The 13,306-nt window shown below is 40.2% G+C and overlaps 1 protein-coding gene across 2 annotated transcripts in view; it reads right to left on the bottom strand.

Annotated features, from left to right (window-relative positions):
* EPC1 (enhancer of polycomb homolog 1) overlaps window positions 1-11,422 on the bottom strand; it is a 65,752-nt gene extending 54,330 nt beyond the window's left edge. For both annotated transcript variants that reach the window (XM_080810997.1, XM_080810998.1), the window contains exon 1: window positions 10,971-11,422. In XM_080810997.1, the coding sequence (XP_080667123.1) occupies window positions 10,971-11,123 (153 nt within the window). In that variant the 5' untranslated portion in view covers window positions 11,124-11,422. The remainder of the gene's footprint in view (window positions 1-10,970) is intronic.
* Window positions 11,423-13,306: the final 1,884 nt, after the last annotated feature.

Raw genomic sequence — 13,306 nt, 5'->3', positions numbered from 1 at the left:
TACTTTTCTTTTGACATGTTATTACACACTTAACTGACCCCAGTATAGCGTAAACATATATAACCCACGTACTTAGAGGTGGGTTAACTATTCATCCTCCTTGCTTTTCACTGCCAATCCCATACCATTTTGTCTTCACTGTCCTTTTGAAAATCATAACCCCTCTGAAATTCACACCATCATTCTTCCCAAAGGGGACTTACACACTCTCTTGGTCAAGTCACAGAGCTCCCAGTCTTCTTCTCAACTACTAACACTCTTCTGCCATCATGACCTCACCCACATTAATCTTTTTCTCTATTCCACCTTGGGCACCACTTGTGATTATACTCTAGCTCCTGCCTTCACTGGTAATTGTGCCACCTCTGACATCTAAAAATCAAGCATCTCACTTTTTAACCACCACCCTCTCCTGACTTAGTTTCACCCAATCTAGCACGTCCCTCCCACAGAGCCTTTTATTTCAGTGACTCCTACCACTCTCCCACTATTTATCAGCTACCTGATGTCCTTTCCCTCTCCAACCAGCTTAGATTCCATGATTTATCATGATGATCTACCTCTCATTCCTCTCTCCTTCCTCTGCCCATGCTGGGCAAACCTTCACCCTAGAAAAACTCCTACTGTATTACCTAGTTGGTGCTTGAACTCAAGTTTAATGCTTGCATTCAATTGCTCAAGTGAGCTGACTGGTCTCACTCAAAATGATCACAAACACTGAGCTGTCAGCTAGTCCTTCAATCATACCACATTCCTCTAGTAAATTAGCTTTCCTACACATACCTTCGTCTCTCTCAAGGTCCCCCCCACTACTCTGAGGTGATGACCTCACCTCATACTTCACAGAGAAAACAGAATCATAGGATGAATTACCTCATTCTCTCACTGTCAATCCCAATAACGGATGCGCATTTCCCCATCACATATCTATCTGCCTTCTTACTTTTAAAGAGGAAGAAGTACTCTAATTAATGACCAACTGTTCTAATTAATGACCAATCCCCACCGTGAAATTGATCCAGGAGAGACAGTTTGAAGGAAATAGTTTTAGAAAACAAAGTGCCGAGCAGAAGAGGGGATAGGATGATTTTAACCTTTTTGACAACATCATTACAACTAAGTCTAATACCTACTTTAACATTTTTATCTACTAATTCTATTACCTGGGTTATTTCTGTCTTTTTCTGTTATTTTTTTCCCTTGGTTGTTGGTCGTATTTTCCCATTTCTTGCATGCCTGGTAAGTTTTTAATGGATGCCAAAAACTAAGTTTTATGTTGTATGACCTTTTAGTATTCCTTTGAACATTTCTGGGCTTTTTCTGGGACATAGTGAAATCCTCCAAAATTAGTTTGATCCTTTTGAAAATACTGTTTAATCTTTGTTAGGCTGTATCCAGAAAAGTCTTTAAAGCTAATTGGGGCCTACTAGTAAAGAAGTAACTCTTTTGAGATCTTTTATCTGACAACCTGTGTATTAGGATGTCTTTCTGCTCTGGCTATTGAAGACACAACATACTCCTCGCCCTATGTGAGCTCCCTGTACTGTCCCTCCGAGTTCTTTCCAACTGCTTTTCCCTCAGCCTCTTTAGTTTCCTCACAGATAGGCTCTGATCAGTTTTTAGCCACACTCAAGGGGATCTCTGCAACTTTGTGCATGTCTGATATCCCGCCCTAAAGTCACTTCAGCATTCCCAAACTCTGAATTTTCTCTCTTCAACTCAAGGAGGCTCCTGTCACGGTCTTTTTGGGATCTCCCCTACCTCTGCTTACAGCCTGTAAACTCTCCGGGTAGAGACAGAGAAACCAAGGGCTGTCTCTGCTTCCCTCATTTCTGTCCTATCCTTCCTTTGTGCCTGCTGGAAATTTGTGACTGATTTTTTAAAAAATTAATTTATGTTAGAGAGAAAGAGAGGGAAAACTCATGTGCACACACAGGGAGGGGCAGAAGGACGAGAGAGAGAGAATCTCAAGCAGACTCTGGAGCCTGGAGCGTGATGTGGGGTTCGATTTCACAATCCCGAAATCGTGACCTGAGCCAAAATCATGAGTTGGACGCTTAACAGACTGAGCGACCCACGCACCCTATTGTGACTCATTTTTAAAAGAAATCATTTGTTGCTCCCTAGCCCACTCCAGCCACTTTCCTACTTTTTTTGCTTCTTTTCATAGCAGAACTATTGCGAAGAGTCATCTATACTTGCCATGACTCTTTTATCTTTCATCATTTCTTCTATTCTCACTGGGTTTTCCTTCCCATTACTCCACCAAAATGGGCCAATGGCACACATCCGATTAAACAATCACCCTCCCCTTACTCATCTTCTCAGTGGACATAGTTAACCAATGTCCCTCTTTTTTGAGACGCTTTGATCCTTGTTTTCTTCCTACTTCTCTATTAGCTACTCCTCTAGCCAAGCCCCAAGGCACAGCTTTAAAAACCATCTATCTCCCAAAGACTTTCAAGTTTATAGTACCAACCCATGACTTCTAAATTTTACAGCTGTAGTGCAGACTGTTCTAATGCACTATGTTCTTACAGAGCCAGTTAGTTATGGACAAGAGGCACTTCAAACCAAACACGTCCATTCTTTCAGTATCCTCCCTCCTCCAATTTTCCCTATCTCAGTAAGTGGCCCAATCATCTACCTATCCAGGTGCTCAAGGTAAAAATCAGGAGTTAATCCTTGATTCTCTCTCTCCATCTAGTACATTCAGATTCACCAGCAAGTTTTGCTGGCTCTACCTTCAAAATATACCTCAAATCTATCCATTTCTCTTCATCTCCACTATCACCACTCTAGTTAAAGTCACCATCAACTCTCATTCCTGCCAATATGGCTCATTCTCCCACATGGTGGCAAGAATAATCTTGAAAAGACACAATTCATATCATGTCACTCCTTTGCCTGAAACGCTCTAATTGCTTACTTCATTTCAAAACAATACAAACTTCATGTAGTAGCCTATAATACCTAACCAAATATGGACTCCTGACTAACCTTGGTCCTCAGTCTCATACTACCCTACCCTTTTTTCACTTTGCTCTCGTCATATTGGACTTCTATTCCTACCTCAGGCTTTCTGCATCTATGGGTCTCTGTGCCTGGAATGTTCTTCATCCAGATCTTCACAAGGTTGGCTCATTCCCACCATTCAAGTTCCAGATCCGTGTTCCTTGACAATATATGCAAAGAAAACTCAATCTTCCTCCTTCCACCTGAAATTAGCTTGTTCTACAAGGTTGATTGATTTGTAGCTACAAGCTACAAATCAAACCCTTATTACATGCCAGGCACTATTCTGGGTGCTGAAAACACATCAGTTAAATAAAGCTAGACAAAAATTCTGGCTCCAATAGAGCTTACTATATTCTAGGACGTAAGATTCATGAAAAAATGAACCTTGTTTGTTCACCGTCATATCCACAGGGCCTGTAACAGTCCTTGCCTCAAAGCAAATGCACAACAAATATTTGCTACAAAAGTGAATGAAAATGGATTTATCTTCATTTTCTCAGTCTTTGTACAACAAAGATACCTCACCTCAAATACTTCCACTTATCTATTAGAATAATGATCACGTTCTTGCTTTAGACTTCCAAATAGCCATATTTATATTTTGTTTCCCTTCACCTTCCATTACATCACAGGTAAAACACAAATTTGCAACCATCACTATAAGATTCTGGCTCCAATTTTGAATTCTCATAACAATAAAAGCATTGTGACTACAGCACCCACTTAGATTCTTTAAATCCCTTATAACTTGTGAGCCTTCCTAGATTAAAATGAAACTATCCATGCACCCAGACTACCTTTATTTCAGTGTAAATTATGTTTATATAATATGCAAATAAAATCATTAACTAATTCAAGATTGAATGACTTTTCTATAACCACATAAAGCACATCTGGAAACAGACTTGAATTTATTGGTAACATAATATACTCATTACAACAGGAAATTATCATAGCCTTGCTTCATTTTGCAGTTATGAAAACCTCAATACTCGGGTGTGTACATGCATGCACTCAACTGTTGGAACCTGAATGAAGCCTTGGGTCTAAGGCTGATTTTCCCAATTATTACCTAAATTTAAAGACACCGTTTTTGCAACTATATATAACTGAACAAGCAAAAGAACACATCTAATAATGTGTTCACATCAGATAATCCCCAAACACAAGGGATTGTGTAAATGTAGCTGTTCTTCAGAATCAAGAAAAAGGCCATTCTAAACATTCAATTAGTACTTGGTAATAACAAAAGTCATCTACACAGCATTTTTACATACCCTGCCTTATTCACTCCTTGGAGCTACCTCGTAAGAGTAAATCAGAAGACCACAGACACATAAGAGACCAAAGTTCACTCAATAAGGTTAAGTGATTTGTCAAAGGCCACAAAAGCCAAACTACATTTTCTCAGAGAATATACGACTGCTACTTGTGATTTCACAATTATGAAAATAATTCATCCCAATATATAAAAAGATTTGAGACTGTATTAAATCATCAACAGGATGCTTTATTTTATTTTTAAAGGAGATAGAAGTTTATTGAATACACGGCAGGAAGCAGCAGGCAGGACAGCAGAGAGGCTGTCTGCCCATCCACAGAATGTTTTAAACCTCACATTATCTTTGCCCCTGGATTCACTCTAAGGCCACGTTCTATTTCTTCAGCCAGAACTTGCTATACTGAAATAAATTCAAACAAAATGATGTGCTTTAATATGTTGCAAAATTCAGCAAACAATGCCACCAAGTATAACTGAAACTGAACCAAATTTTCAAAGATAACTTCTTCAACAACAAATAATTGAGGAAGAGTTTTATCTTTTGAAGAACTGATTATACTTCCAATCATCACAGCTACAATTCAAATAATGGGTCATAGTACACTTAATTACAACAAGTCTTTGTTTTCATCCACCTATTACTAGGAAGCTGGTGGATGAAATTCACTTCATATACATTTAAAGGAACAAAGTTGGGTCTCCATTATGTTTAAAATAACTATAATAGCTCAAACTCACTACCTGTAATCACAGGCTTTAAGTTACATAAACTTGATTAGGAAAGACTTGCCCCAATTTGTAAATGTGCTTGAGACAACACAGTTAGCTTCAAGTAACTGATGGAAAGTAGTTTTAGCAATTTATTGAAAACATTTGAATCATTTTTCTCATTGATTTCCCAATGATATATTCTTACAGAAAAGGTATTATAAAATACTAACATAAATCACACCTTAAGGATTCAAAAGTTTACTTTAAAATGTAAAAGACATACTCTAATCCCTGTCTTTAGAAGTATTTCATATTTTCATACTTTTGCACCTAAAAACTCACAACTCATTTTATTCCCAAATTACAATATAAAATTCTCTTTTCCTTGCTGATTCTCTTAAGAAGCAGAATTACAAACTATGCCATCATTCTATGGTATTACTGCTCCTTTTATAAAGCCATCTTTTACTTTAAACTCACTGTTTTAATCAACTGCTTATAACAAATACCCCTAACTTTTCAGGAAAACTGAATCATATAGTCACACTCCACATTTTTATATATACAAACAAAACTTGTCATTAGCTGTGTACGTACATACACACATTAATCTTTCATCTGTTTAACTTTACTACTACCACATACCACGATGCAAAATGAATGCAAAATATAAAACTAAAACCTCGTTTTTAGGGGTGTTGGTTTAATATTCAACCTAATCACAAATCTATGAACGTGTAAACACAGGTTATTATTCCTTGTTTACAAAATTTAAGCTATCTTACATTTAGGTGGTACTTTTAATTAAGTATTGTTAATTAGGAAAAAGAAATGGCAGTTCAGCACAAACTCCATTACAGATCACAAAGCATTCACAAAACATGATTAGATACGTAAGCCTGTCAGTTTTCATTACTACTGTTTTATAAGAAAATGAAGTCTAAGTACAAATGGTTCTAACCCAAAATTTTAGATATCAAATAGTACACTGAAATAAGAGCTCTTTAGGCACCTAGGAATTATAATTTTCAAGAGGTTCCTTTGGCAGTCTCTTCCTAAGTTGCCTATTAGCTTTTTTCGATTATCCTTCTCCTAATAATAAGTCTATCTAATTGTCATACTGATAAAACCAAAATAACTTCATTTGAAATTTCTAGAAGTAATGCTTAACCTTGAGCTTCCTGCTCCACCTCATTACCAATACTTTGAGAAACTGATGACAAATAGGAACTTTTCTCCTAAAAAAATACACCATCACAAAATTGTATGTGCATACTATGGGAATTCATAACTTTCAAGATTATTTCCATTAACCCTTAAAACACCGACTTAGAAACTTTTACTTAAAAATATCTTGATAGGGGGGCACCTGGGTGGCTCAGTGGGTTAAGTCTCTGCCTTCATCTTGGGTCATGGTCTCAGGGTCCTGGGATCAAGCCCCGCATTGGGCTCTCTGCTCGGCGGGAGCCTGCTTCCTCCTCTCTGCCTACTTGTGATCTCTGTCAAATAAATAAATAAAATCTTAAAAAAAAAATCTTGGTAGGGAGTGGCACCTGGCTAGCTCAGTTGGTAGAGACATAGTTGAGTCTTGATATTGGGGTCATAATTTCAAGACCCATGTTTGGTGTACAGCTCACTTAAAAAAGAAAAAGAAATAAAATGTAAAAATTAAAAAATCTTGGGAGGGTAGAATTAAATTTTACTACTGCTTCTCAGTTATCTTTGATTTTAAATAGACTATTTACTACTTAATGCAAAAAAAACCTCAATTTCTTTCTAATGCAAATCATTTGAAAAAAAACTGAACCTTGCTCCTACAGTAACTGAGATTTCACATATTTTTCTTCACTTCCAAGACAGAAGTGAGAAAGCTAGATTAATTTTACAGCATCAAATACAAGGACTAAAAGCTCTTAGTTTATAAAATTTTAAAGAAAAAAAGATTCTTGGTTTCTTTCAAAAAATGAGAAATCAAACTTTTAAGCTGATCATTTAAAGTGATTTAATTTTTTTATAAAATAGAAAACTACTTTAAGTTTTGAAAATGTAGCACTTATTTTTCCTCATATCAAAGAGATGTACATATTTCCAATTTCCCCCTAATTAAAAATGAAAAAAAAAACCTGCCCGCTCTATAAATGGTCCTTAACTTGGGTTTAATAACATTGTATACAGGACCAATAAGAGGAGAGAAAAGCAGGTGTAGGAGACCATTTTGTCTGGTTAGAACCCTATTAAAACAAGGTGTTGGATTGCAATGGCTAGACCCTACTTCTGACAGTCTCAAAGGTGGCTGTATAAAGTAATATCAATGTGATATCATTAATATGTCAATTACATCACATACCCTACCCAAACCAGAGTAGGTAATAGAAGTAAAAAGGTTAACTCTACTCCTAATGAAGCCACAACACCCTAGACATCCCAATGAATATGTTAAACTACTGGAACCAGGTAGCTCCAATTTGTTGGAGTTTCAATATTACTTTAAAATCCATGTTTTCAGTATGTCTTTCCTAAAGGGTAAGTATCCATATGGGAAAATTATAATTTAACGTAAAGCTCCAATTTTGACTAACATAAATAAACTTTAATAAAAACCTATCAATAGTACTGACATCTTGGAAAAGCCATCTTTTCAATTAAAGGTGAAGCTATGGCACTAAACTCAGTATTTGAACATTCCTAACTTCAAAGTTATGATCTCAAATTTAAGATTATAATCTTAATAAAAATGTTCAAGTACTATAATGGTGAAACATCTGCCCTCTCCACTTGCTTAAACTTTTGTCTTTTTTAACCCCCAAAGGGACTCATTTATCTCATTTTAGAGCTGACAGTCTTTTGATTTCCTATTTGAAAATTGCCTCGGGGGCACCTGGGTGACTCTTGACATCAGCTCAGGTCTCAGTCTCAGGGTCCTGAGCTTAAGCCCCATGTTGGGCTCTGCCCTGGGCATGGAGTCTACTTAAAAAAAAGTTATTTTTTGATTTGACAAGTTATAATTTATTACAGTGTATCAATTCAAACATTTAATCCCCAAACGTCTAAAACTCAGTCAAGTCCTTCAATTTATTACAATCTGGAGTTATTTTTCAATCCTACAGTAATAAAAATAAATAAATTTTAAAACTGAGTTAAGTCATTTTTGGGTGGGGAATTGAGGATTTCTGCTTAAAATTGTTTCTTAAAAATTAAGAGGCAGAAAAAAAAAATTAAGAGGTAGGCCTAATTAAGTCAATGTGTTCAGCTTACATTACTAAAATTGGTTAAATGGGAGTACATTAATAAGTTTTATTTTCAGTGTTAAGACCTAGGATTTCTGTTATTCACCACAGAAACAAAATATGGTAAAAATTACCAGACACAGTTTACATGACAATTTTGCAGATACATTTGATCATGAAATGCTTTCTTAATCAAGTGGTGTATACAAAACCATCCTCATTTAAGTCTGCCCTATTTTTCATGATCGACATACCATTATACTTCTTCTAAACTAGACCCTCCATTCAGGTTCTAGAGCACTCCAAGAGACACCATAAATAGTGCGTCAGTCAAAGGCAAAAGTCTGTTTTAACCATCCATCTTTTTAAGAAGTATATCATGCTTCAGCAAATTATCAAGAAATTTTGTTTTTCTAAGGTTAGCTCAGAATTCAACTACATTTATGCTTAGTCTACATTTTCAATAGCATGTAACATGCTACTTTTAATAGTCTGACTTACATGGCCTGCTACTACTTCTGACAGCATGAACCACAGGACTGTACAGCAGTAGTTTACCTGGTACTGTTTACATTCTTTTATTAAATTCGGTATCTGTTCCTGAGGTCTAAGTTTCACTGGTCATAGTTCTGGTTGTATGTAAACTGAACCAAATTTAAATAGATGATGGAAAAAGAAGTCTGAAGGAAAAAAGTCCCTGATGTCCCTGAGAAATAGATTCCACATGTTACTAACTAATGATATCCACTGCACTATAAAATGTCAAAATTATTTCTGTGAACAAAATTATCTGTAAAATTTAACAAGTATTAATACTTCAGTTGAGCTCAGCTCTGATTTCAGGTTGTACCTCTTGGACTGTTCAAAGTATTCACAGAAGCAAGACTCAACTAAATGTCTAAAGTGTACTGTAGTGCTACTTTGCTTTTATCAAGGCTCTCCCCACCTTCCCTGGCTGCAAAACAAGAACTATAAATTAAATTCCAAGGCAGTGTAACACCAGCACCCCAACTTGAAAGTATTATCTGTAAAACTTATAAACAGAAACAAAAATAAAACCAAAAGACAAGATTCTGCAGTCACAAGTACTTTAATTTTTAAAAACAAATCACTTATTAAAAAATAAACAAATGGCACCAAGTCTACTCTAAAGTTGATACATGTAAAATAAATGAAGAGGTTCCGTCTCATAGATAAAGGGCTGAAAAGTCAGTACTACACTAGACAATCTCAACTACTACATAAACTTATCATTTAGCTTATCTATAAAGTTAGATTTAAAACACTACTCTCAAAAGTAATATTAACTGTCACAACTGTTTTACTTGAAAAGGTTAAGCAACCCAAACAGTTTAAATAGCTTTATTTTCAGAATCAACATTACAAAGCACAATTTCTACATTTAAAATTCTTACAGTACCAAACAGAAGTATTACAGTACAATTTTCCACAACAAAACTGTAGCACACAAATCCAGGGACTCCTTGATTTCTTTGAACTGGCAATACACTGCACCCTGTTTAAATGGCTGTACCTGAAAACCAAGGTATGCAATTCCTTAGGATTAGAAGTCATCAAGTTATACTGTCAAGGATCTGGGGGAAATGAGAGGAAGATTCTATTATCCTTGTGTCTGAACCCAATTTCTTCAACAAGGTAAAGCCACAGCTATGATAAAATGTCTACTAGGTGTAAACAGTTAAATACGGAAACCCACCCGATTTAGACATCTCAATGGTAAGATTTCTGTAAATGAACTCACTTAACTTTAGTTCGGTTATCGATAAGGAAGGACCCCCTCTTTCGAAATCTAGATATATAACATCTTCTTAAATTGGGTCTTTTCTTCCCCTATGTTGAGAAACCAGAAAGAAGGCGAACTTACACTTTATTAAAAAAAAAAAAAAAAGGCAGTAATAAAGTTACAGGCTTTAGGAAGAGCTACGTACTCCAAAATAAATCTGCAACATAGTTTCAAAGATCAAAGAAAAGTCAGGAATAGTTTATTACCCTCCGATTAATTAGAACTGGGGAGGATTAAATGCAAAAGTCCCAGAAAGAGGATATAGATATTAAGTCTTATCTTCTATGAAAGTCAGTCATCCGGGCAAACACGCCGCACCCTCGACATTCTACTGCAGGGGGTGAAGGGAATATAAACCTCACAGACGTGCTGTCAACATTACAGGCCCCACTGAGCCCAGCCACCTTTCCAGGCCAACGGGAAGTGAAATTCCCCCACAGTGCACGGAACCTGCGCTCCCCGGCGCCGGCAGCGCGCGAAGACCGAGGTGGCCTTAGAACGCCACCCAGCGGCCTGCGGAGAGGGCTGCAGGCGGGTCCTCCGCGGCTCCCGGCTCGCCGCACCCCCACCGCCACCCAGCCCGTTCCCCTCTCCGGATGCACAAGGCCCAACCCAAGAACTAAGACCACAAAATGGCTGCCGGCAGCTTCGTCACGTGACCCCTTTGTGCCTTTCGGGCTCCCGAACTCCGCGGGACCCGGGTACAAGTGGCCGGGGTCGGCGGGTGGCCTCAGAGGAGGCCCCGCCGGGCCGCGGCGGCCGGGGGTCGAGGCTGGGGGAGGCGGGGTAAAGGCCCGGCCGGCGACTGAGGGTCGGCGGCGAAGAGAAGATGGCGGCCATTTTGTGTGGGTAGGCTGCTCCGCCGCCGCCGCAGGCAGCAGAGGGAGCGGGGCCTGGCGCTGGGTCGGACAGGGGAGTTAACACGTACCGACTCCTCTTCCTTCTCCATTCCGGTGGGCATCTGCGGCACGGCCCGGTTTATCGAGGCGTATTCGTGCAGGTCGGGCAGATCCTCACAGCGGAAAACCGGCAGCGGCTTCGAGGCGTCTAGCGCCCGCGCCCGAAACGACAGTTTACTCATCTCAGGCGCAGCAGATACCTCTCCGCTCTGGGGAAACGGCCCCGGCCAGCGGGATCATGGAGAACCGGGGGTTCGGTCCCCACTCGCCGACCGCTGCCGGGGACTTGAGGGGCGGAGCGCAGAGCCCGCCGTCCGGGCACTAACACCAGCCGGGAGGGTGGGAGGCTGTGCCGCTCCGCTCCTCTCTCGCTCGCTCTCTTCAATACGCCATGGCCAACATGGCGGACATTAAAACTCCACTGTGCGCTCTTCAGCCAACCCCAGCCATTCCCCACACTGCATCGCGCAGCGGCGCGGGCACGCGGGGGGGGGGGAGCGCGGGCTCGAGGCCGGGCGCCGGCACGGAGCGCGCGTCCCGCCAACCCCCGGCGCCCGCCGGCCTCGCTGCTCGCGGCCCCCACCCTCTGCGGGCCCGGAGGCGGACGGGCGGGACTGGGCAGACTGGGCGCTCGGACGCCGGGAGCCGGCTCCTCCGTCCTCCTCTCCCTCTCGGGCACGCGCTCACTTTCTGACGCTCGCTCCCTCCCAGCGCCGTTTTCTGACAGGCGAAGGTGCAGGCAAACTATCTCCACCCGCACGCCGGTTTTGCGAAAGGCGACGGCGGGAGAATTGCGGGGTGGTGCTATTGCCCCGGGGTAGGCGGGCTCGGCACCTGTCACCCCCGCCAGCTGCCGGCGCGAGGGGCGGGGGAGACGCCCGGGGGCCAAAGCCGCCCTGGGTGGGGGTTATGAGGGGCGCTCCAGAGGCGCAGCGCACCGATGGGAAATTCAGAGGGTGAATGCATGTCTTAGCGGGCTTTTAGGTCTTTAAAACAAAAATACAAACGAAATTAGGGGCAGAATGCCTCTTCGGGTGAACTTTTACCAGCGATTATTTTTACGTCTAATGAAACTCTGGATTATAATATTTGACAGGCTCAGCCGCAAACCATTGGTCAGTTCCCATCCATTGGGCTCAATATAAACGGTAGACATCCTACTCTGCTCCAAAGTAGGTGTTGTTTTTTTTTTTTTAAATCTTGCATTTTATCTACCCATATTCACTCTTACTGTAATTGAAGCAAAAGGTGTTATTATCGGACACTGTTACCTTAGGGGAAAAAAATTTAAAAGAAAGACCTTCAGAATTTTAGAGCCAGTTCATTCCATGTAGTAGCTCATGATTTTTTTTTTTTTTAACTGAAGGAAAATGCTGCTTCAACATAGCCATGGGTTCCACTTGTCACTTGTTTTCTGAAAAACTTTCTAAAATTGAATCATATAAAGACCTGTAGTGCTCCTGTCAAATCAAAAAAGAAAAAAAAAAGGCGGGGGGGGGGGGAGACCGTGTTGTTATAGAAATTTAGACGGATGTGATCTATTAATATTTGGTTTATAATACATGTGAAAATTGGTATCTAGAAAGCTCTTTCCAGTGGGCTATTTAAAAAATCCAGAAAGACTGTTGTGGTGGGTTTAGTAGGTTTGCCAACAAAATTACAAACATTCACTGAGATACAAAAATGTTTTATAAGTCTGGTTTTCTTCCTGGGGGCTACATAGTAAAAATAGTCACTATTCTTAAATACCGGGTTGGATAGGAGCTGTTACTTGCTTAAGGCACATAGACAAACTGCTGTCTTCCAGGTTGGTTTAGCTACGCTCTACCAGGTGGGGAAAAGACAATGAGTGCATAGATTGCAGTTCTTGAAAATGACTCTGAAACTCTTAATACTGGCAACTTCCCTCTATGAGGCAGAGGGACTTTCATCTACATTTCCTATACTAAGACTGTGCATTTATTCAGTGAGCAAACATTTATGAGTCCTCATGGCCTCCTATGTATGCTGCTAATTGTCACAGAGCTCGTGGAGAAGGACCTTTAGATGACAACTGCCACACCTAGAGTGTTATGATGAAAGCGCAGGCTATTGTGGGAACAGGCAGGAGTGGCACCCAATGCACAGGCAGCAGCTCTAATGAGAGGATTCAGGGAAGGTTTTTTGGAGATGGTATCTGAGTCAAAATTGTGTAGGATAAGTATGAGTTAACCTTGCCAAAAAATGAAGAGAAGGAAAAGTATATTAGGCAAGGGAAGCAGCATGTGCAAAGGCAACCACGAAAGCCCATGTCATATTCTGGGAGCCTCAAGAATTGCCAAGCATACTGTGCAACAGACACGTATTTAGGCAGGTTTAAGAGTTC

This window comes from Martes martes (assembly GCF_963455335.1).
Source record: "Martes martes genome assembly, chromosome: 8".
Lineage (NCBI taxonomy): Eukaryota > Metazoa > Chordata > Mammalia > Carnivora > Mustelidae > Martes > Martes martes.
This window is presented reverse-complemented; position numbering and strand designations above follow the sequence as displayed.